The sequence below is a fragment of the Larimichthys crocea genome, chromosome XIV (genome assembly GCF_000972845.2).
Source record: "Larimichthys crocea isolate SSNF chromosome XIV, L_crocea_2.0, whole genome shotgun sequence".
Taxonomy (NCBI): Eukaryota; Metazoa; Chordata; class Actinopteri; family Sciaenidae; genus Larimichthys; species Larimichthys crocea.
This window is the reverse complement of record NC_040024.1, coordinates 12,647,002-12,669,452: the sequence shown is the minus strand read 5'-3', so window position 1 is coordinate 12,669,452 and position 22,451 is coordinate 12,647,002. Positions and strand designations below refer to the sequence as shown.

At 41.2% G+C, this 22,451-nt stretch overlaps 1 protein-coding gene across 3 annotated transcripts; it reads right to left on the bottom strand.

Moving 5' to 3' along the window:
* Positions 1-401: 401 nt before the first annotated feature.
* On the bottom strand, positions 402-21,400 carry sacm1lb (SAC1 like phosphatidylinositide phosphatase b). 3 transcript variants are annotated; one of them, XM_027288023.1, is made up of 19 exons: positions 21,285-21,398; positions 12,871-12,968; positions 12,482-12,556; positions 11,655-11,782; positions 11,285-11,434; positions 10,975-11,034; positions 10,155-10,188; positions 9,709-9,810; positions 9,272-9,357; positions 8,641-8,727; positions 8,392-8,540; positions 5,168-5,266; positions 4,931-5,069; positions 4,552-4,621; positions 4,364-4,436; positions 3,938-4,031; positions 2,784-2,876; positions 2,639-2,696; positions 402-2,500 (listed from the first exon to the last, which is right to left on the bottom strand). In XM_027288023.1, the coding sequence occupies exons 1-19, from the start codon at positions 21,368-21,370 to the stop codon at positions 2,364-2,366; spliced, it is 1,818 nt and encodes a 605-aa protein (XP_027143824.1). In that variant the 5' UTR covers positions 21,371-21,398; the 3' UTR covers positions 402-2,363. The 3 variants fall into 3 exon arrangements, with proteins under 3 accessions (XP_027143824.1, XP_010750419.1, XP_027143825.1); XM_010752117.3 differs by lacking the exon at positions 21,285-21,398 and adding an exon at positions 17,768-17,893; XM_027288024.1 differs by lacking the exons at positions 402-2,500; positions 2,639-2,696; positions 2,784-2,876 and adding an exon at positions 3,436-3,526 and having other exon boundaries at positions 21,285-21,400.
* Between the last annotated feature and the right edge of the window lie 1,051 nt (positions 21,401-22,451).

The following is a 22,451-nucleotide window of genomic DNA, read 5'->3' as shown; positions in this document are numbered from 1 at the left end:
CCTAATAATGTTCCCTAAAAGCGCATATATAAAGTGGTCCTAGTACAGAACCTTGTGACCACTCAAAGCTCTTTTACACTACAAATCTCATTCACACACATTCATACACTGATGGCATTAGCTGCCATGCAAGGTGCTAAACTGCTCATCAGTTTTAGGAGCTAACCATTCATACACATTCACACACTGATGGCACAGCCTTCAGGAGCAATTTGGGGTTCAGTATCTTGCCCAAAATGTCAGGCACTTCGACATGCAGACTTGGAGGAGCAGGGAATCGAACCGCCGATCTGATTAGTGAACGACCTGCTCTACCTCCAAGCCACAGCCGCCCACAAAGTTGTGCTCATGGACAAACTGTAATCGATCTAAAAAATAAGACTTAAATTTTAGCATCCATACACCTTTACTGCTCGAATTTATTTCAATCCTCATTTCCAGAGAAGTTTACATCAAATGTAAATGATGTGCAAACCCATTTAATTGAAAATATGCCCATTATGAATTTGATGGCAGTGGCACGTTTGAGAAAAGTTGGGACAGGGTAATGTTTACCACTGTGTTCACCACTTCTTCTTTTAACACCATGTAAGTGTCTGTGTAATCTGAAAGTGGAATGTTTTTCCATTCCTGCTTGATGCTGCCCAGGTCTCTTTTCATATCAGATATTTTATTATGTGCCAAACATTTTGAATAGGTGGCAAGTCTGGACTGCAGGCAGCTCAGTTTAGCACCTGAATTATTTTAATTACAGAGTCATGCTTTTTGAATACATGCAGAATGTGGTCTGACATTGTTTTCTGAATCAGCAAGGCTGCCCATAAAAAAAACAAAAAAACATGTCTACTTGGCAACATGTTGCTCCAAATCCTGTATATCCTTGAGCATTAATCCAAACAAACCACCATGCTATGTGCACTAATGCACCCATCACACCATCATGGATGCTTGCTTTTGAACTGTGCACTGATAACAAACCGCATGGTTACTATTTTCTATTTTCTCTTTTAGAGTGGTGAACCATCTTAACTTCACAAAGCCTCTCTAGGACACTCTTAAGATGCCATCATGTGACTGATTAAATGACAGCAAAGCTTTTTGAAACTTTTCTAGTCTTTGATGCCACTGTCCAACTTGCTGGTAGGAAGGAGCATTTATATAAACTGAACTCAAAACCAAATCAGAAATCAGACTTTTCTCTGGATTCCAGATATGCTTCCAGACCAATTTGTTGCCGATTGATCAACATTTGTAGGTGGACTGGTGAATAAAGTCTGTTAGTTCATGTGTTTTGTGAATGTGAAGATGAAGATGATGATAATGCTCTGACTGCTGTGGATACCCCTCAATAACTGAAACAACCCTCTAACTTCAGTTCCTGCTGCTGCATATTAAAACAGTGTCTTTGAGCCTCCTTCTTATTGTCAACACTAAACAGCAGATTTAATGATTCTCCTCTTTCGTGCTCAAAAATCAGATGCTTCATTTCTGCACACACTTTTGTAGTAAATAAATAGGTGATGCGTTCCATGACACCTACATTTACAGTAAGTTGTAATGATACACTTAAACACATGATTAATAACCTTATCAGGTTATAGGTAAGTAACCTGACAGTCTTCTGCAGGGGATCTTTACTGTGTACTGATAACTACCAGTGATTAAACACAAAAACATGTTCAATATATACCCGATATATTTCCTGACTGTATTAAGTGATAACAACTGCACAAATGCACCATTCCACAAGTTGCTAATAGATATTTAAGATACGGAGGACTTCATGTGATGCGCTGGCTGTGTCATTTTTTGCAACAGAAGGCTGGGTTTCTTAGAGTCTTTAGAACAGACCGGTTTGTAGTCTCAGGCTTTGAAACAGGCAGTATTTTACCTGTGACGGAGCATCTGTACATCAGTGAACATAGACTGGCAACGGCAAAAAGAAGAAGGCAACAGGCAAATTTACAGTACATACAATAATTCATTTACAGCTGTTCTGAATCATCCATCAGAGGAATGCAGTGTGACAAACTGCAATCTCCTGTAGCATTTATCTGGACCAGTGACATCCAGTCTGAACAAACACCAGAGGTCCAGTGTCCTGTAAAAGCTGTGGACAGACAGTTCTGTCCACATGTCAGTCGCTGTGGTGTGGACAGCAGCAGCCCCATGCACCCCCAGTCTCTATCTCTGTAGTTGTAGTACATGAGGCTGGCACCGGTGTCCACCACCTTCCTCTACTCCACCCTCTGTTAGTAAAGGCTCCAGGCGTGCTGATGCTGATGCTGGGGGTAAAGTGATGAAGAGCTAGAGGATGAGGCAGTGAGCTCACCAGGGCCAAGCTGCTTTCCACACACACACATTCAGTCTATCTTCTCCTTCTGGACTAGCTTAGGCGCATCTACAAAGTCCAGTCCATTAAAGAGGATGAGGCCACCCGTCACTACACTGGCTGTTCCCCAGAACAGAACGTAGGCCAGAGTCTCAGCCCATGTGTCACCTAATGGGACAGCAGGTCATACAGAGTCAGAGAACATTTCAAAAAACATCTTACAAAATATTGAGTAATGAATGCATCATTTTCTTTTTAGAAACGTTGTTGTTATGTTTGTTTAGAGTATATTGTAGTTTGTCTTACCAGCCATTAGCAGGCAGATGATACACATGGAGAATGCTACCACCATGATGATAGGCAACTAGAAAAAGGAAAGAAGAGCAGAGTCACGTTAGAGAAGCTATCTTCCTGACATAGGAAGGAGATCGGAATCCTCCTGAATCCTTACCGTCAGAAACTTCCAATCTTTGGGGTCACGCAGTGGAGTGGTCCAATCAGCTTCATCCACAGCATAGTTCCCCAGGAACAGATCGATGGAGTCCTGCAGTGAAACAGAACAACTGATTCAACACTTGAGTGCATCTTTAAATGCCCAGTTTTAACTCCTCAGCTGAGCTGTGACAAGAAACATTTTTGAATATCAATTCTGCTCCATCACGCTGCTTTGTTCATCATTTATTCATTTTACTTTTACCATTTAGTCTCTACAGTGTGTCAGCACATGATGGATCTCTTGGTCATTAATTTGTTAATACACTGGAATTAAATGTAACAGACAGGTTTACATTCCAGCTTAGTGCACAGCAGCTGAAATTAACTAATTATTTACCAGACATGTTTGGTTATCACTTAGACTACAACCCTGTTTCCCAAGAAATGTTGTGTAAAAAGTAAACAGAACCAAAATGTGATGATATGAAAAACATTAAAACCTCATATTTAATTGAAAATAGCACAAAGGGGACTTATCAAATGTTAAAACTGAGAAAGGAGGTAGAGCGGGTCGTCCACTAATCAGATGATCGGCGGTTTATAAGCCGTTATATAAGTACAGCCCATTTACCATTTGCCCTGCACATATTTAAGCTGTTAAAAGAGTCCATGTGCTACACTTACCTATCTGTAGTCCAGACTTGTCACATTATGAAATGTCAAATGACAAAGAAGACGTTGTGCTGAGCAGCTACAGTCCTACATCAAGCAGGAATTGATTATTGGTCTTACAGAGTGTTAAAAGGTGAGGCGATGAGCACAGTAGTAAGCGTGAATCTTTTTTTCAAATGTGGTGCTTGTATTGAATTTGAAATAGGCATATCATTTTCCAGAAACAGTGAAATATCTCATTTTCAACAGCTGATAAGTTGTTTTGAGGTTTCTGTATTTCACATCATCACTTTTTCTTTCTGTTTACATTTTACACAGCATGCCAACTTTTTGGAAAATGCAGCAGCTCCATCCTTTCAATCAAGAGGTTATCTCAACATGCACTTTATCTGGCAGAAATGCTCCTAATGCTTACTAATCATATTAATATGACTGTAAACCAAAAAACACTGATCTACACTTTATTAGGCTCTCAAATCCATGAAAGTCTGGCCGTACCTGTCTAAAACCATCAGAGAAGTTGTTTTTGTAGTATCGGATCATTGAGTTCCAGCCATCCATCAGCAGGCCCCACTGAGTTCTGTTCCCTGTTCTGAAAGATCAACATATAGATCAACACCATATAGAAAAACACTAATGTTTCAAGAGGATTCATCTAATCCATTCTGGTGAGCTCTTACACACTGACTTACAAAATATCTCAATCTAACTCACTAAATTTACTGAGACATCCGTGTTCCCCAGAGAATGAAGGTGGAAGAGGACAGGTTAGGATAACCTGAAAATACCACGGTGAATGTGCACAGCACATTTCATGTCCATGGAAATGATTTGTTCAAACAAAGAGGGACAAACAGACAGACAAGCCAAAGTCTTTTACTAGACTGCTCATCTGCAGGTAGTTAGCATGCTGTGACAACTGACCTGGTGAAGTCAGTCTTCAAAGCACCAGTACCAGCATACTGCTTGGCACAGGCATCAGCATTGTCTGCCCAAGCTGTGTATGAACAGAACACACAGGAAACAGATCATGTTATCATATATGAGCAGAAATAGAGGTGTGCCAGGTGATTAGTTAAAAGGAAACTTGTGTGGTGTCAGGGAGGGCGAACCGTTCTTGTATGTCTTCTCAAAGTCCGCCTCCTCTTCAGTCTGCTGGCCTATGTGAAGGACTCCCATTCTCTGTACACACACACACACACACACACACACACACACACACACACACACACACACACACACACACACACACACACAGAGGTAATCCTAACATTAAGAATCGCAAACTGTTCGACAATTCAGACGAGCAGATTGACAGTCTCACTGAATGAAATGAATTGAAGTGAAATCATTGTAAATGTTTTATTTAACATTCACAGTAAGCGAACAGGAGTGTGGAGCGTCCATTCTAACAACATGAACTGAAGCTGAGCCACTGCTTTGTGTGTGTTTTTATTGTTGTATCCATCTCCTGTATGTTGTGGGTCCTACCCGTAACTGGGACTGCAGGGAACGCCGGGCCAACAGGTTCTGGATCACATTGGTACGGTCCAGACAGTCCATGCAATTGCTCCGAAATGTCCCCTCCTGGTTCAACAGCACCTTCCCATCTGCATCCACCAGGAAATATCTGAATCGACATACACAACATTACTTGTGATGTCAAGTAGAGAACTACCCTGTATACTTGTACGCCAGCTCACCGACCAATGCGAAAAGAGTACTGACCCAAATTCATCCTGCATTTCAGCAACCATGTCCAATAAGATCTGCAGACGGTGCCACCTCATCCGACTGCACTCTTTGTGGAAGTCAAAGGCGATGTACCTGCAGACACACAAGCATTTTTTTTTGCCAACATTCTTTTTATTGTTTTCACATTATAACAAAGAAATACAGAGAAATACAAATACATGCCTCGAACAAACATGTCAACTCCCTACCCCCGGTCTTTACAAGTTTTCAGATTCCTGGTTGGGTATCAGGTTAGCTAGTTCCTTATATAAAAATATACAGGGAAAAAAAAAAATTAAGTTATATTAAAACAATCATAGTTCTGTTATATTGGGTACTGCAAAGTGCTACTGTTTACATGTCCCCAGGCTCTTCCATTACATGAGACAGATCAGTCCTTGATACGTAGCTGATAAAGGGGTCCCAGATCTGGTGGAAATTATGTTGTTGGTGTCTTACTGTATATGTAATTTTCTCTAAAGTTGAAGACAGTTCAGACAACCACCTCTTCACACTTGGGCTACTGACGTTTTTCCAAGAGAGGGCTATTACTCTCTTTGCCATTAGCACACTCAAATCAACAAATATTCGTTGATGCTTTTTAAGCTTTGAATTATCTGGATACATACCAAATATAAACAGATGTGGAACTAGGGGTATTTGAATTTGTAAAATATTTTGAATACATTGTTTTATTTCTTGCCAGAATTTTTGTATTTTTGTACACTGCCAGATACAGTGGAAAAATGTACCCTTTTCCTTCTCACATTTAATACAAATATCCGGTATAGCACTATTATATTTGTGAAGTTTTTCTGGAGTAATATACGTTCGCATCAACCAGTTGTACTGTAGTATTTTCAGGCGTGTGTTAGTAGTTCTTGATTGTGCTCGAGTGCATGCCTCGCTCCACTTTTCTATTGAGATGTCTTCCTGTAGATCTTCCCTCCATGCCCCCAGCCTCCCCGCTGATGTTTCTGTACTTCCATCTACTAGACATTTATACATTTTGGATATTAGACCCCTCCCTAGACAGTCCATATTCATTAATTTTTCTACTGTGGATTTTTCAGGGCTGCGTAATGTTTGGTTTTGGTGTGTTCTAATGAAATTTCTCAACTGTAGGTATTTAAAAAATGACATCAGCACTTTTTGTGAGTTGTAAAGGTCTCCTATTTTTGCCAATCCTTTAGTAGCCCAAGATTTAAACCCCCCATCTCTTTTGCCTGGAGGAAAGGAATAATTACCCCATATAGGGCTGAAAATAGAGAGGGTGGGTGTTTCTCTCAAATATTTTTTAATTTGATGCCACACTACGATCATGTTTTTCACAATAGGGTTTTTTGTGGGTTTTTTTTAGGATTTTAATGTTTGCCGAGTACAGGTATACTGGGAGGGGAAGCTCTAGTTTTAGTTCTTCCATTCCTTTCCAGAGAGGAACATCTCTGTCTGCAAAGTAAAACAAGATTGTTCTTAATTGAGCTGCCCAATAATACCAGAGAGGGCAGGGACACTTGAGTCCCCTTCTGTCATAGGGTAAATACAGTAATGATAGTCGTGTCCGGGGGCGTCTATTATTCCACAAGAATCTCACAAACAGTCCTTTAAGCCGAGTGAACAGGTTGCTTGGAGGAGGAAGTGGAAGGTTTTGAAACAAATACAACAATTTGGGCATTATATTCATTTTAAGGACGTTTATTTTCCCTATTAGTGACATAGATATAGGAGTCCACCTTTCCAATAATTTTGAGATTTCTTGTAGTAGAGGATCATAATTGCTGGCTACAATATGTCTAAGTTGTGGGACTATTTGAATACCTAGATATGTGAAACAGTCCACAATTTTAAATTGAGTGGCTGTTTTAGGGTTTTTTTTTACTTTCTAACTGATTTAAAAGCATTATTGATGATTTGGATTTGTTTAATTTATATCCTGAGATTTTCCCAAATATATTAAGGAGTTCTAGTAATTCAGGAATGGATTTTTCCAGCTTTTTAAGGAATATGATTACGTCATCTGCAAATAGAGCCAGGCGGTGTTCCTGTCGTCCAATTGATATACCTGTTATATTTTGGTGTGTTCTTACTGCTATTGCCAATGGTTCGATAGCCATAAAAAGAGAAGGGGAGATAGAGGATCTCCTTGCCTACATCCTCTTTGTATCTTAATAGTTTTGGATATATTACGATTAGTCATTATTTCAGTGTATGGTTCTGTATATAATAGTTTTATCCATTTATTAAAATTTTCTCCAAAGCCAAAACGTCTGAGGATTTCAAATAAATAAAGCCACTCTACTCTGTCAAAGGCTTTTTCAGCATCCAATGACAGTAATGCTGTATCTGCTGCTCCCCCCTCCTCAAATAGTATATTTAAGATTCTCCTAACATTATGAAAGCCTTGTCTACCTTGTACAAAACCATTCTGATCCCTGTCAATAATACTTGGAATAATTTTCTCCAGTCTCCTTGCTATTATTTTACTCAAAATTTTTAAATCCACATTTAAGAGACTGATTGGCCTAAAGTTTTCACATTTGTTATTTGGTTTGCCTGGTTTTGGCAATAAAGTGATCAATGCTCCCCTTAATGATGTTGGAAGGATTCCGTTATGAAAGGATTCCTTGAACATTTCTAATAATGCTGGCATCAACCTATGTTTGAACACTTTATAAATCTCAATAGGTATTCCATCCGGTCCAGGGGTTTTCCCTCCCTTGATACTGTCAATGGCCATAGATAGTTCCATTAATGTTATCTCTGTTTCTAGTTCTCCTTTAATTACTTCTGATATTTTGGGAATTTGGATTTTGTCCAGGAAATTATTAATTTCGCACCTATCTGGACCTATTTCGAGCTATAAAGCTTTTCATAAAATTTTTGGAAATTTTTATTTATTTCAATTGGGTCAACTATGTTCTCATTATTACTATTTTGTAGTGATGTGATAAGTCTTTCATTCTGAAGTTGTTTTATGCGCCATGCCAGCACTTTGCCAGATTTTTCCCCTTGATCATAAAATGTCTGTTTAAGATGCAGTAAACTTGATAGAGCTCTTGTTGTAGAAATTTCGTTGTATTGTGTACTTAACAAAAGTAATCTTTGATGGGTGACACACAAGCATTTACTAAAAGTTTAATGAGCTCAGTCAAACTGGAGGTGGAGTAAGTATGAAGCCACATGTGAGGGCTAAAAGACAGAACTGATGCTAAACTTACTTGATCATGCCATTACCCAAGCTGGTCACCATCTTGTCAAATGCCTGTTCCAGAGGCTTCTCTGAACCCTTTTGGTTGATCAAGTTCAAAATGGTTTGTCTTCCATAGAGAATAATTTGTGAGTCAAAGTGTCTCTGGAATCCATCCAGCTGCAGTGACAGAGAGAGGATGAGATGAAACAAATGACGATAAAGAAATAAACACACAAGTGACCTCGTTCTTTCGAATGGAAGTGTGAAGACATCTTACGTGGTTGACTGTTTTGCTGATCTGTGGTTTTGGCTTGTACTTAAGATTGGGCCTTTGGGACCAGTAGAATGGAATGGAGCCTCTTGTCTATGAAGAAAAATGACCATAATGCATAAACACACTATCATCCTGTAGGAACGTGTGGAATCTGTGCAGCAAAGTTATCCTCAAAAACTCATTTTAGAGGAATATGAACACAACAACTAAGCACAAAGAGAAGAGCATCCCAGGGGCAGAAGACTGACAAACTCTTGGACTTCTGGATTTATTGTCTGATTTCAGACTGAATATAGAAATGGAATGTAACAGAGACCGACATGTCCACATAAATCTAATGTCATTTTAAGCTGACACTGCTGGGTAGATATGCCAACATACTGGTTTTTCCAGGGTTTTAAGAGTGGCGTGGTGAAAAGTAAAAGCTGTGATGCTCACTGGATCGTTACCTTTTTAACCATTAAATGTGATGTCATACCAGAATCAGTCAACTTGTTGGAGTGGGCGGATTCAGAGGTCTGGACCAACACAAGTGGATTTAATGTTCCACTGAATTGATCATTCAAATCTTTCTGATAGCCAGTCTGAATGGCAGACACTAAATCTCTCCTGGAGCATTGTTGCTTTGGCTCACCTGAACAAATGAAGCCTTGGCACTGCTGTACTGAACTATCTGTTCCGTTTCCACATAGTTAGCAGCATGGCCTTCTGAATCAATGCCTACAGACAAAAACACAAAGAACCAAAGATGTTAAGACATCTCATGGCTTCAAGTGGCAGCAATCAGGGACTTAATGGCTGATTAGTGTATTTGTGCTGGAGATGGTAACATCAAATTACTTGAAATGCCTAAATTCACTCACAACTGAGATAAAACTAAGTAGCAATGCATTTCATTCAAGACTGGTTTCATTAGTCCTATGTTTTTTCAATATATAATAAAAAACAAAAAAAGTGTATAAATATTGGAACACACTGAAGTCAGTTCACTTCATCACCACTGTGACAGAGACGGAGACTGGCTTGAAGCCTGTGGAAGTAAGGGGTCAGTGCAGTGGACACTAGAGTTACCTCGGATATAGTAGCGGACTCCGGCTCTGAAACAACTCCTCCTGGAGATAATACTCCACTCGAACACCTTTCCATTGATGCAGCTTGACTTCATGGTGATGACTACTCAACAGATGTGTTAAGAAACCAACAGTAGTGACATGGAGTCAGAGCTATACACTTGAAGAAAACAAGGTCAACTAGAAACATTTCTAAAGAAATTTTGAGTGTGCCTGACTCTGGCCCCTTCACCCCCATGAATTGACACTGCTCAGTAAATTCAGTATGAGAAAATTCCCGCAGAAAATTTGAGAGTGACGAGTGAATGACATGACATGGTGAGATGAGTCCAACATGAAAGATGTCACACTCATTCACTTAAACAGTATTGCCTTATACATTTTATTAGGAGGGAAATAAACTATAATAAACTATGACAGTCAAACGACATCAACAGGAAAGGATACAGCCATGAACCACAGGAAACACAAATTTGTGTAACTGCAAGATAAAAGCAGAGTTAGACAATGAAATGCTTTGTTGTCATTCTGTGTACAGTTCTTCTCAACTTCAAGTGACCTACGTAACCTCAGTTCTCTGAATAGAATGAAATGTCACACACTCAGATTATCAGATAGTGTCCACCCTGTTATGCCCCCGATGACGCTGTGACATCTCAATCATGACATTGAATCAAGAGCCAGATTTAGACAAGCAACCTTAAGGTCTCTTGCACATCATTCTTGATTAATCAAAAGAGAGAGGCCTTTAAATTTTTGGAGGATGGTTCTGCACTTATTCTGCAGTGTTTAGACCAAATCAGGAATTAGGGTGAATTGCTGCAGAGTTGTGCTGTGGTGTGAGTGTAGGGGGTGGGAAGCTTATGATGGAAATAACCACTTTGAAACAATCTGAAACTAACTTTCCATTTCTCTGACTCAGCAACTGTCTCGCTAACCACAGCTCACTCACTCTCTCAAAACACCAGACACAAACCAAAGGAAGCTTCTTCTCTATTTTCTAGTGCAGACCATGAGCCAGACAAAGACATAGAATCTGGGTGTAATGATATAAACCAATCCAGAACACAACAGGGACAGTATGTGCTTTCCTTAATACTCAAAGACATTTTTACAAGGAAATAAAGAATGTATTGAATTTAATGTTGATTCAGATGAAGACCGTTTCTCAAAGTTGAACTCAAATTACACGATCTTCTAAAGGGAGTCTGGGATATTGCAGAAGTCAAAGCAAATGCTATGAAAGAGAACAGTAATGCTGTCTTACCTCCGGCTGTGCAAGGAATTCCCTCAGCAGGTGGCCATTCCAGACAAAACGTTGATCGGCCTAGAACATAGACAGTTGCCATGTTAATACAAAGCCACATGCATAGGCAGACATGTTTGTGGCCCCCTATAAAGAACATGCCAAAAGTAAATATTTCTAAACATCTGGAATTATTTATTGCAATACAGGATGTTTTTACATATATGCTACAATCCTGACAACTTTTTTTTTTTCATTTTTGGTGTAAATTTAAATGCAATTTCATGGACAACATTTCCATTCTGGCCTCTGTGAGCCAACTACCTCTTACCCTCTCCAGAAGGCTCATCTCCTGAAACTCAGGGCTGGTGTTGGCCAGGCGTTGCAGAGTGTGGGTCAAGTCGTAGTCTGTTGCAAAGTAGAAGCCATCTGTATGAAGAACATTGTTGATCATGGACAGGAAAGTCTTATTGTCTTGCATCTGAAACAAGAAACAGATCATTAAAAAACAATGACTGGAGAAGGGCTTGCTGTTGGACTCTGTAGATAATATTAGAAAGAGTACAGTCTAGAACTGATCTATATGGAAAGTGTCATGAGATAACTTCTGATGTGATCTGGCACTATAACCCTGCATCATCCAGGTCTCCCTGTCACAAGTACAAGCAGTACTCATACCATAAAAAAACATAGGATCCTACCTGGTTGTCTGTCAGGTGTAGTACTGTCTTCTTATATGAGATGATGTCAAAGTCCAGAGCCTTCCACACAGCATGACCCAGCAAATCTCCAACCTTCTTCTTCTTTGTGATGATAACCAGGTACATGCCTATAGGGATGCAGTGGCACACCCTGTTAATAATTGATTTTGTACTTTTGTAACTGTAAAGGCTATTCTACAGCTAAGTGTTCCTTTCACTTACAAATCAGTGACAGAGTGGTGAGTTAAGACAGATTAGCTTTTAGTACAACGTAAACTGACTCTCACCAAAACCGCAGATAACCCTACAAACACCTGCACATCTTCACTAAAACAAACAAAAAATGCTCACGTGATTTTACACATCTGCTGTGAAATAAATGTATGCATCAAAATTGTGAAACTTTTTTTCTTCAGACTAGAATCGTTGCAACCCTATATGCTTAACAAAAAGAAGTAGTTGGAGATGAGAATGCACAGCAGAACACGCTGCTGGAATCTCACTGTTCTCTAATAGATAATGGTAAATGGACTGTACTTATATAACACCTTTCTAGTCTTCTGACCACTCAAAGCGCTTTATACTACATATCTCATTCACCCATTTACACACATTCATATTCACATTCATGGTATTGGCTGCCATGCAAGGTGCCAACTGCTCATCAGTTTGAGGAGCTAACCATTCATTCACATTCACACACCGATGGCACAGCCAGGGGTTCGGTATCTTGACCAAGGATACTTCGACATGCAGACTGGATTGAACCGACGATCGAACTGCTGACCATCTGATTAGTGGACGACCGCTCTACGTACTGAACTTACCTGCCACCAAACGTATAGTCCCCATCAGTCCACATATTGGCCTTGTTTCAGCAGATGCAGGGACGTTTCTTCTCACTGAGGACCACAGCATGGACACAACAATGTGGTCAGTATCATATGAACTAGGGCTACAACTAATAATGGCTTTTGCTATTGATTATTTTTTTAATTAAAGTGTCTAATAATCTACTCTCCTGACACTCTGATCACAAGTTATCAAAGAATAAAGTGATGTCTTAAAATGACCTTATTAATAGGAGCTCAAACTAAAAAGGCACAGAGAAACACAGTCTTCAGGCTAAAACTATTACTCTACTATTACTCCTAACTAACTAAGTGAAAATGTAACAATTACACATCGTGTGAACATTATGAAACTTTAAAGTTACCTGTGAGAGCCATCTCAGTTGACACTCTGTCAATAGCCAGGACATCCTCAGAGCCATCATCACAGGCCTCTATGTAAAACTTCTCTGGTGTGGTCCGTCTGTGGTGGAGCAGACACAGAGCTGTTAAGACACCCCATCATGCAGCAGGAGAACCGATGCCCACTAGTAGCAATAGTAAGGCATTTTTGACATCACTAGTACTACTAGTAGGTACATTACCTTACTAGTACTACTAGTAGGTGCGAGAATGCCCACTAGTAGTACTAGTGAGAGCCAAAATGTCCACTAGTAGCACTGGTAAGATGTTTTTGACCTTACTAGTACTACTAGTGAGGGCCAAAATGTCTACTAGTAATACTAGTACTCACCTTTCGACATCACTAGTACTACTAGTGGACATTGTGGCTCTCACTAGTACTACTAGTGGGCATTCTCGCTGTTACTAGTAGTACTAGTAAGGCCCAAATGGTCTACTAGTACTACTAGTCAGAGCCACAGCAACCACTAGTAGCACTAGTTGGGTTATTTTGGACCTTACTAGTACTACTAGTAAGGGCAAAAGTGTCCACTAGTAGTACGAGTAAGGTGGTTTTGGCCTACTAGTAGTACTAGTAAGGGTCTAAATGTTCACTAGTAGAACTAGTGAGCTAGTGACTAGTATCCAGAATATCAGATATCCTAGTAGCACTAGTGGCTACTAGGATATCTGATATCCAGGATACTAGTCCTTGATATCAAGGATATCGGATATCAGTGATATCACGGATATTAAGGCTATCACAGATATCAAGGATATCACAGATATCACGGATATCAAGGATATCACAGATATCAAGGATATCCTTGATGGATGGATATTGGATATCTGATATCAAGGATATCTGATGTCCTTGATATCGGATATCAAAAGGTCCACTAGTACTACTAGAGGGACCAAAGTAATGACAAAAACTATTAAAATAATAATTTTGGGCATATCTAAGCCACTAAATACCTATCTGTCTATCTATCTCTAGATTATCTTAGAATATTTTAATTCCTACAAATGGAGATAAAATTGATATTGATTTGTAAGTAGTATAATATGTAATTAACATGAATAAACAAAAAATACAAAAGAAACTAAATTAAAGCTGCAAGCAGCGATGGTTGGGCCCTCGCACATGTGCGCACATCGAAATGTGCGCATGTCGAAATGTGCATAATATTGGTCTTAAAAACCACAAGAAGTTTCAGACAGCTCTGAGAAAGTACGTGAAATTATGGATCGCCACGCCCACACCGTTTCCTCAAAATTCATCATTTTGATAACTTTTACTCAGGAAGTCTATATGAACACACCTACCAAGTTTGAAGTCAATGAGATAAAATCTCTAGGAGTAGTTCGTTCAAACATGACCCCTTGTCAACCAGCCCGAAACAGCAAAAATGGCGATTTTCATTCTTAAATATCTCGCTTCCTGTTCATTGTAGCCCATTGCTGCAAGAGACTTTTTTGTAGGTTTTGCCATGTTCTACAATTCGGCTGAGGTTCCATAACTCTGTATCCAAGACTGTGGCGGGGCTGCCTCAAAGAAAAGTTCAAGGGGGTGCTATGGAGCGTTTTCGCCATGCCCACCAAATGATATTATGCAGCCGAATTGTGCATAATATTGGTCTTAACAACCACGTGAAGTTTCAAACAGCTCTGAGGAAGTATATGATAGCCCAACACTTTTGCCTGAAAATCAGCCCAAAAGTAAATGGAGTCTCATTTTTTTTTCGGCAACGTTGAGTTTGACGCGCCGTCACGGCCACGCCCTCTGATGAAAAGTTGTAATCTTGATAACTTTTCATTGTCGAGGCCTGAAGAACACACACGGCAAGTTTCAAACGCATTGGTTAAATCCCTAGGAGGAGTTCGTTCAAATGCGACCCCTGGAAATGACCCCCAAAACACGAAAGTCCAAATTTGACAAAAATTGGACGCCCTACACTTCACTGTAGCCCGGGTCACCAAGAGACTTTTTTTGTGTGTCTCGGCATGTTACATACTCCCTCCAAATTTCGTACACGTGGATGAAACCTAGGTGGCGCTGTCGAGCCATATGCGTACGTCCATGTGCGAGACCCCCGAAATGCGTAATTTCACGCCCGACTTTGGGGGGGTAGGCAAATTTTCGTGAGTTTTCGAGGGGATATGGGCTGTCGGAAATGCGATTTACTTTTAAACGCCGTTCAGCGCTCGAAATCCAATAGGGCCTCGCCCCGGCGTGTCGTGCTCGGGCCCTAATGACCTAATTAATAACCATTTTAATATTAGAAATGCATTCAGTTAATTTTTATTTTATAATAATACAAAACAAGTTGACACATCTTCCAAAATGACTGCTGCTAAACACTCTGCCCCTTTAAGGCCTCAAGCACACAGTTTGAATATTCACTAATCAAAATCCATGTCCCACCTTCTTCATTTGCATGCAGTCCACTGGTACATCTTGCAACTTACATGTACACAAGTAATGGCTAGAATGTCCACTAGTAACACTAGTGAGGCTATTATGATGTTACTAGTACTACTAGAATGTACCAAACTGTCCACTAGTAGTACTAGTTTTACTATCAGTTTTAGGAGCTCTGCATTCATACGCATTCACACAATTCACACAGCCTTCGGGAGCAATTTGGGGTTCAGTATCTTGCCCAAGGACACTTCGACATGCAGACTGGAGGAGCCGGGAATCGAACCGCTGATCATCTGATTAGTGGACGACCCGCCTCTAGTAAGGCGGTAGATGTTAACTAGTAGAATTTTATAGTGTCACTAGTAGTACTAGTAGTGCAAAGTTGTCAACGAGTGCACAGTTTTGCTTCACTAGTAAGACGTAGTTGTCCTACTAGTGCGCAGAAATGTCTTACATGTTACAGAAATGTCTTACTAGTTGAATGAAGTCGCGCACTAGTAGTGTGCAATTGTGTACTAGTAGCGCGCTAGTTGCGGTCCTGGCCACATATGCAGCCGCTCGTGCGCCCCTCACGGAGATTGCGCCCTGGGCGGTCACCCACATTGCCCATAGCTAAGACCGGCCCTGATTGTGTCATACTAGTACAGCCAAACTCCTTACATGTTGGGTTCGGAGGCTCACTAGTAAGACAAACTTTGTTCTACTAGTTACACTAGTAAGAAAAAAATCTGTCACTAGTAACACTAGTGAGCATTTTTGATGTTACTAGTACTACTAGTAAGGTGCAAAAGTCCCCCACTAGTGCTACTAGTGGATATTTTGCCACTTACTAGTGCTACTAGTACACATTTCGGCTCCTACTAGTGCTACTAGTAAACATTTGTATGTTACTAGTACTACTAGTAGACATGTTGCCCTCTACGAGTAGTACTAATAAGGTCATGAATATCTTACTAGGGCTACTAGTAGACATTTTGCCTGTTACTAGTACTACTAGTAGACATTCTGGCCCACACTAGTTGTACCAGTAAGGTCACAAATACTGTAATAGTACTACTAGTGGACAATTTGGCACATACCAGTTATCATCTAAGCTGCGCCATGAATCCACTAGGGTCACTAGTTGCACAAAATGCTAATGGGAAGGTGGGAAAGATGCATTGAGGCTTCTTATTGGCTCTCTAATTCAAAATAAGTAGTGCCGACCAATCGAGACTCAGGATTTTGTCATTATCCCACCTACTTCATAGCATTTTGCGCACTAGTACTATATGTTGGCATGACGAAATGCAACTAGTGTTACTAGTAAGCATTTTCCCCTTACTAGTAGTACTAGTATGGTCCAAAATATCCCAACTAGTGCTACTAGTGGTTGCTGTGGCTCTTACTAGTAGTACTAATAGAAAACTTGGGCTTTACTAGTAGTACTGGTGAGGTAAAAAAAACACCTTACTAGTAGTACTAGTAGACACATTGGACCTCACTAGTAGTACTAGTGATTTCAAAAGAGAGGTACTAGTATTACTAATAGACATTTTGACCCTCACTAGTAGTACTAGTAAGGTCAAAAACGTCTTACTAGTGCTACTAGTGGACGTTTTGGCTCTCACTAGTACTACTAATGGGCATTCTCGCTGTTACTAGTAGTACTAGTAAGGTAAAATATACCTTACTAGTACTACTAGTGGACATTTTTGTACTTACTAGTAGTACTAGTGAGGTCAAAAAAGCCTTACTATTGCAACTAGTGGGCATTTTGGTGCTACTAGTAGGGTCCAGGAGGCTAGTGCGTGACACATGCCTACTAGTAGGGCGTAGTAGTGTTACTAGTGCAGCACAGTAGTTTACAAGTAGGGTTTGATTGCGCACTAGTAGGCCAAAAGTGGCACTAGTAGTGTAAAAAACGTTACTAGTAAGATACAATCGTTCTACTAGTGTGCCCTAGTAGTTCAACTAGTGCGCAAAATCGTCTTACTAGTGAGGACAAAACGCTTACTAGTACATGGACCTTAATTCTGATACCAAGGATATTGAATAAATGCTCAAACGGCTTTTCATACTGTTAGCAGCCGGAGCTAAAGCAACAAGCTAGTAAGTATGTGAAGCAGATGGTGTTTAGGACTACAGTGTTTAGGACTACAAACACGCGTCATCATTCTATAGCTAGCTTTACTCCGAGCGCAGGAGTTCTGTGATGAAGTGACGTGAAGCATGCCGTGGTCTCTCGTGCCACTCAGAGGTGATCAGTGGAGAAAACTTTGTGGGATCAGATGAGCACGAGCTAAAGTGACGGGACCGCGATGCGCGCGGACACGGTATGTTCCGATGGACGTGTTCGGAAGGTTTCATTTCCATGTCAACATGAAGTGCCTCCACAGACTGCCCGCTTCTCAGTCCTCTATGAACATCAAATCAAACTTCGTATTGGTGCCAGATTGCGCCACAGTACTTACAAGTTGAAACTCTCATAGGTGCTCGCCATCTTTCCTCCCGTTTGACCTCAGTGACGTGGCAACAGACACAACACCTACTTCCGTCATCAGCGGTGGGAACATGCGCACTTGTACCAGAGAGAGGCGCGAGGGTGCGCTCTGACACTACAAGAGTCCTAAACGACTAGTCTATGACCAATCTGTGACCAGTCTGTGATCTATGACCAGTCTGTGACAAATCTGTGACCAGTCTGTGATCAATCTGTGATCAGTCTGTGATCTGTGATCAGTCTGTGACCAGTCTGTGACCAGTCTGTGATCCGTCTGGAGTCCATCTGTGACCAATCTGTGATTTGTGATCAGTCTGTGATCAGTCTCTGACCAATCTGTGATCAGTCTGTGATCTGTGATCAGTCTCTGACCAATCTGTGATCAGTCTGTGATCTGTGATCAGTCTGTTATCTATGATCAGTCTGTGATCAGTCTGTGATCAATCTGTGATCAATCTGTGATCAATCTGTGACTAATCTGTGATCTGTGATCAGTCTGTGACCAGTCTGTGATAAATCTGAGGCCAGTCTGTGACCAGTCTGTGATAAGTCTGTGACAAGTCTGTGACCAGTCTGTGATAAGTCTGAGGCCAGTCTGTGATCTGTCTGTGACCAGTCTATGATCTCTCTGTGATCTCTCTGTGACCAGTATGTGATCAGTCTGTGATCTTTAAGGCAGATTGTCCAAGTCAGCACGTGAGTAAGACTTACATGAGCAATAAGAAGGTTGGAGTGAAAAATACACAAGCAGTGTGCTTGTTTACTGAGGATAAGCCACATGTGGCTCTACTGGACTCAGGTATTATCCGCACCTTGGTTAGGCCATACTGTCTTCCCAGGGATGTTGTTTTCATTGAGGGAAAGGTTAGTGTCTGGTGTGTTCATGGCAACAAAGTAGAAATGAGGGTCAGCAATACATACGTATCTGCTTGCGGTTGGTGTAATGGAGAGACTTCCATACCAGGTAGTGCTATGTAGTGACCTTCCATTGCTTTTTGAAGTCATTGCTAAACAGGGTGTGGAGCAAAGCTCAGACAGAACTAGCAAGGGTATAGTAGCAGTCACAAGGTCCAGGCAGAGGGAAGCACAGTCAGTGTCAACTTGGGACGAATTGCCGTTTGTAGATGGTGAGGTGCCAGGACTTGAGGAAGCTAGTCAGCCAAGAGTGAGGAAAAGCCAGAGACAGCGAAGGCAGGACAGAGTGAGGGGAACAGAGATATTAGAGCCAGTACCCTAGCCTGATAGTTCTGAGGTGCAGTTCATTGCCTCCAATATTGCTCAGCTACAGAGGCAGGACCTTCCCTACAGCCCCTTTTTGATAAGTGTGTTGCCGAGTCAATCAAAGTGACAGAGAAAGGCAGTGAGGTCTTCAATCTAAAGGGAGAGCAGTTGTTTCACCACAGTAAGTTAGGTGGCCAATAGCAACCTAGCCAGTGCTCAGCAGTGTCAGAACGTGGGCTATTATAAGACTTCAAGAAGGAGGTCTTTGCAGCAGCGTCAGATAGTCCTTGTCTTGCTCCCAACTTTGGACTCTGGTCTTTTGGCTAAGTGGAAGGGCCCATATGAGGTCACAAAAAAGGTGGGACTGGTGACCTGTGAACTGTATCTACCAGAGCGCTGGAAAAAGCATGAAGTGTTTCATGTGAACCTGCTGAGAGAATTGGTAGAACAGCCAAAGGTTTCAACACAGTTATGAGCTCGAGCTGTGGCTGATGAGGAAGATCTGCAGGAACAGTATTTTCCTTCTGCAGTGGGGCCGAGGTATTGCCAGACCTGACTCACCTCACAGCTGATCATCAGGAAGAGGTGGAGGAGATGACGCCAACTGAACTGTTCAGTTTACAACCGGGTTGTATAGATCTCATTCAACATGAGATTCGTCTTCTGTCACCCACACAGCAACCAATCAGGGAAACATCCTGCAGAGTACCAGCAAAGCTCATACCAGCACTGAAACAAGAGGTGGAGGATATGTTGGCTATGGGGATCATTGAACCTTTTCGCAGTGAGTGGTGTAACCCTGTAGTGCTTGTCCCAAAAAAAGATGACCCGAAATTATGTTTTTTTATTATTTATTTTTTTATTATATTTTTGGGGCCTTTATGCCTTTTTAATAATAGGACAGCTGAAGATAGACAGAAAGCAGGGGGCAGGGAGAGACGGGGAATGACACACAGCAAAGGGCCGTCCGATGCGGGATTCGAGCTGGGGCCGGCTGCAGCGATGACTGTAGCCTCTACACACGGGGTGGCCGCCCAACCCACTACGCTACCGACCGCCCCTCGAAATTAAGGTTTTGTGTCAATTTTTCACACCTAAATGCTGTCACAGCTTGACATGACATGCAGGAAAGAGCCACAGGTCGAATTCAAACCCTGGGGTTCTGCAGCAAGGACTGAGCCTTCACACATGGGGCAGTTGCTCTACCAAATAAGCTAAACGCTGCCCCAGGACTTGACAACTAGAGTGCCAAGCAGACTTTATTGGTTCTGGACGATGCCCTTTGGACTGCATGGATCCCCAGCTATGTTCCAGAGGTTGGTGGACAAGGTGCTGAGAGGAGCAGATGACTACATCGATGACATCGTGGTTTACAGTAAGACATAGAAGGAGCATCTAGAACACCTTGTTGATGTCTTTCGCCGCATCCAGAATTCCAGGTTGGTCATCAATGCCAGGAAGTGCCACATTGCCAAAACAGAGGTCCAGTATCTGGGGTATGTGATTGGTGGAGGTGTGCTCAGCTCCAGGTCAGAAAGGTGGAGGCTACTGAGGCTTGTTCATTACCATAGACCAAGAGACAGGTAAAATCATTCCTGGGGTTAATTGGCTAGTATTGCAGATTCATTCCAGATTTCTCTTCAGGCTCTGCAGTTCTCAGTGACTTGACTCAAAAATCCAGCCCAGGGTGAAAATCCAGGGTGACAAAGTGGACTCACTCATCTCTGCCATTTGTCACATTTAGATATTTACTTGTTAGGTTCCCTGTTCCCTGTCTTGTTTGTCCACCTTTGGTTATTCATTATTGTTTACGTTAACCATAAATTAATTTCAGCCGATAACGCACATGCACATTACTATTAGGGATGGGACATGATTTTCGAATAGTCGAATATTCGTGACGAGTTCGAATATTGAATAGTAATTTCGAATGCCGTTTTGGCTTACGTTGCATTCCACTAAAAAAAATGAGCACGGAAAGGCGTTTCCTAGTTCCTAACATACTCTGTTGCATTAATTCGGCCAGAGGGTGCCGCTATCGTACAGTAAAGGTAGTCAAAATAACAGAAGAAGAATTGCAATCAACATGTGGTTAGCGTTCACCGCAGCAATTGCTGTCATATTTGGCGAGGATTACAGCACAGAGAGGGCAACATGCGTGACTGAATTGCCAGGATACATGCCCACCACTCCACACTGACCCGATGACATAGTGAAAAGACAATAAACAGAAATACCCTCGCCTGGCAAAGTTGGCCAGTGCCTACCTGTGTGTGCCAGTAACGTCCGTGCCATCGGAACGTGTGTTTCCGCAGCCGGTCTGACTGTCAATAGGCTGCGTACCCGTCTCCATCCCGACCACGGGTTTTGTCGATTTTCGAATCGAATTTCGAATAGTGTTTTTGATCAAAAGTCACATCCCTAATTACTATCCTGGGTCTGCTTTGTGTTCAGCGTTATTTCTTTAAAATCTTCAACATAGAAAGTTTTTTTTTTTCCTGTTACTTTTATTGTTATTGATTGTTCAATTTAGCACGTATAAAGTTATTAAAATTAATTTCAGTAAGTATCTTACCTGACGCAAAAAGCCATTGTGTCATTGTGATTAGTCTGTGACCAGTCTGTGATCTGTGATAGGTCTGTGATCATCTGTGAACATCTGTCTGTCTGTCTGTCTGTCTGTCTGTCTAAACATACTGCACGTTATGCAGCGTCAGTACCCTTGTTGTATTGTGTGTTGTAATGTGTATGTACTTTAATGTAGTCCTGTCTGTACTGTGTTTGATATTTCGTGTAGCACCATGGTCCATGGCTGTGTTTCACTGTGTACTGTATATGGTAAAAATGACAATAAAACCCACGACTTGAATTGACTGAAATAAGAAGGTTTGTACAAACGTTTGACTGCTACTGTACATGAACAAAGGAAAGAAAAAGTCTTAAAGACAATGAGGAGAACTTTCATGGTAAAAAGGTAGAACTCAGCTTTGGATATGAAATTCATCTTGGGGGAAATAAGAAGAGCAGTGGAAGGCAGCAGTGTTTTGCTCTGAGATCAGATCAATGGTATCATGTCATGTTCACACAATTAGAAGAAAAAGAGAAGTAAAGTGTTGAAACTTTTCACTAAGTTATGGATAAAAGGAAGACTATCTGTGTGGACTGTAGCATTCATTTGACCATTTGCTAAAACAGGACAAGATGCAGCTAATGTTGAAAACTATCGTCGTGCCAATAATGACGATAAAGCACACCCTCTTGTGTAATAAACTGCTCTTCTTATAGCCAAAGTTATGGAGAAGAGTGCGTGGAGTGTGGGCGAACATAAAAAGGGAGTGTGTAGCTTTTCAAAAGATGGATCTTGTGACTGTTGTTCATTTGTCACAGATACGAAGAGAAACTTTTGGTTCTGCCATGAAAAGATAAAGACTGCT

What these genes read in the sequence shown, in the direction of transcription:
- sacm1lb (XM_027288023.1), bottom strand. Translation starts at nt 21,370, where the DNA reads ATGGAGACGGGTACGCAGCCTATTGACAGTCAGACCGGCTGCGGAAAC. An exon ending in GACTATACGTTTGGTGGCAG is followed by an intron (nt 11,783 to 12,481) that starts GTAAGTTCAGTA and finishes GCATCCCTATAG; the next exon opens with GCATGTACCTGGTTATCATC. An exon ending in AATTCCTTGCACAGCCGGAG is followed by an intron (nt 10,189 to 10,974) that starts GTAAGACAGCAT and finishes TTTATCTTGCAG; the next exon opens with TTACACAAATTTGTGTTTCC.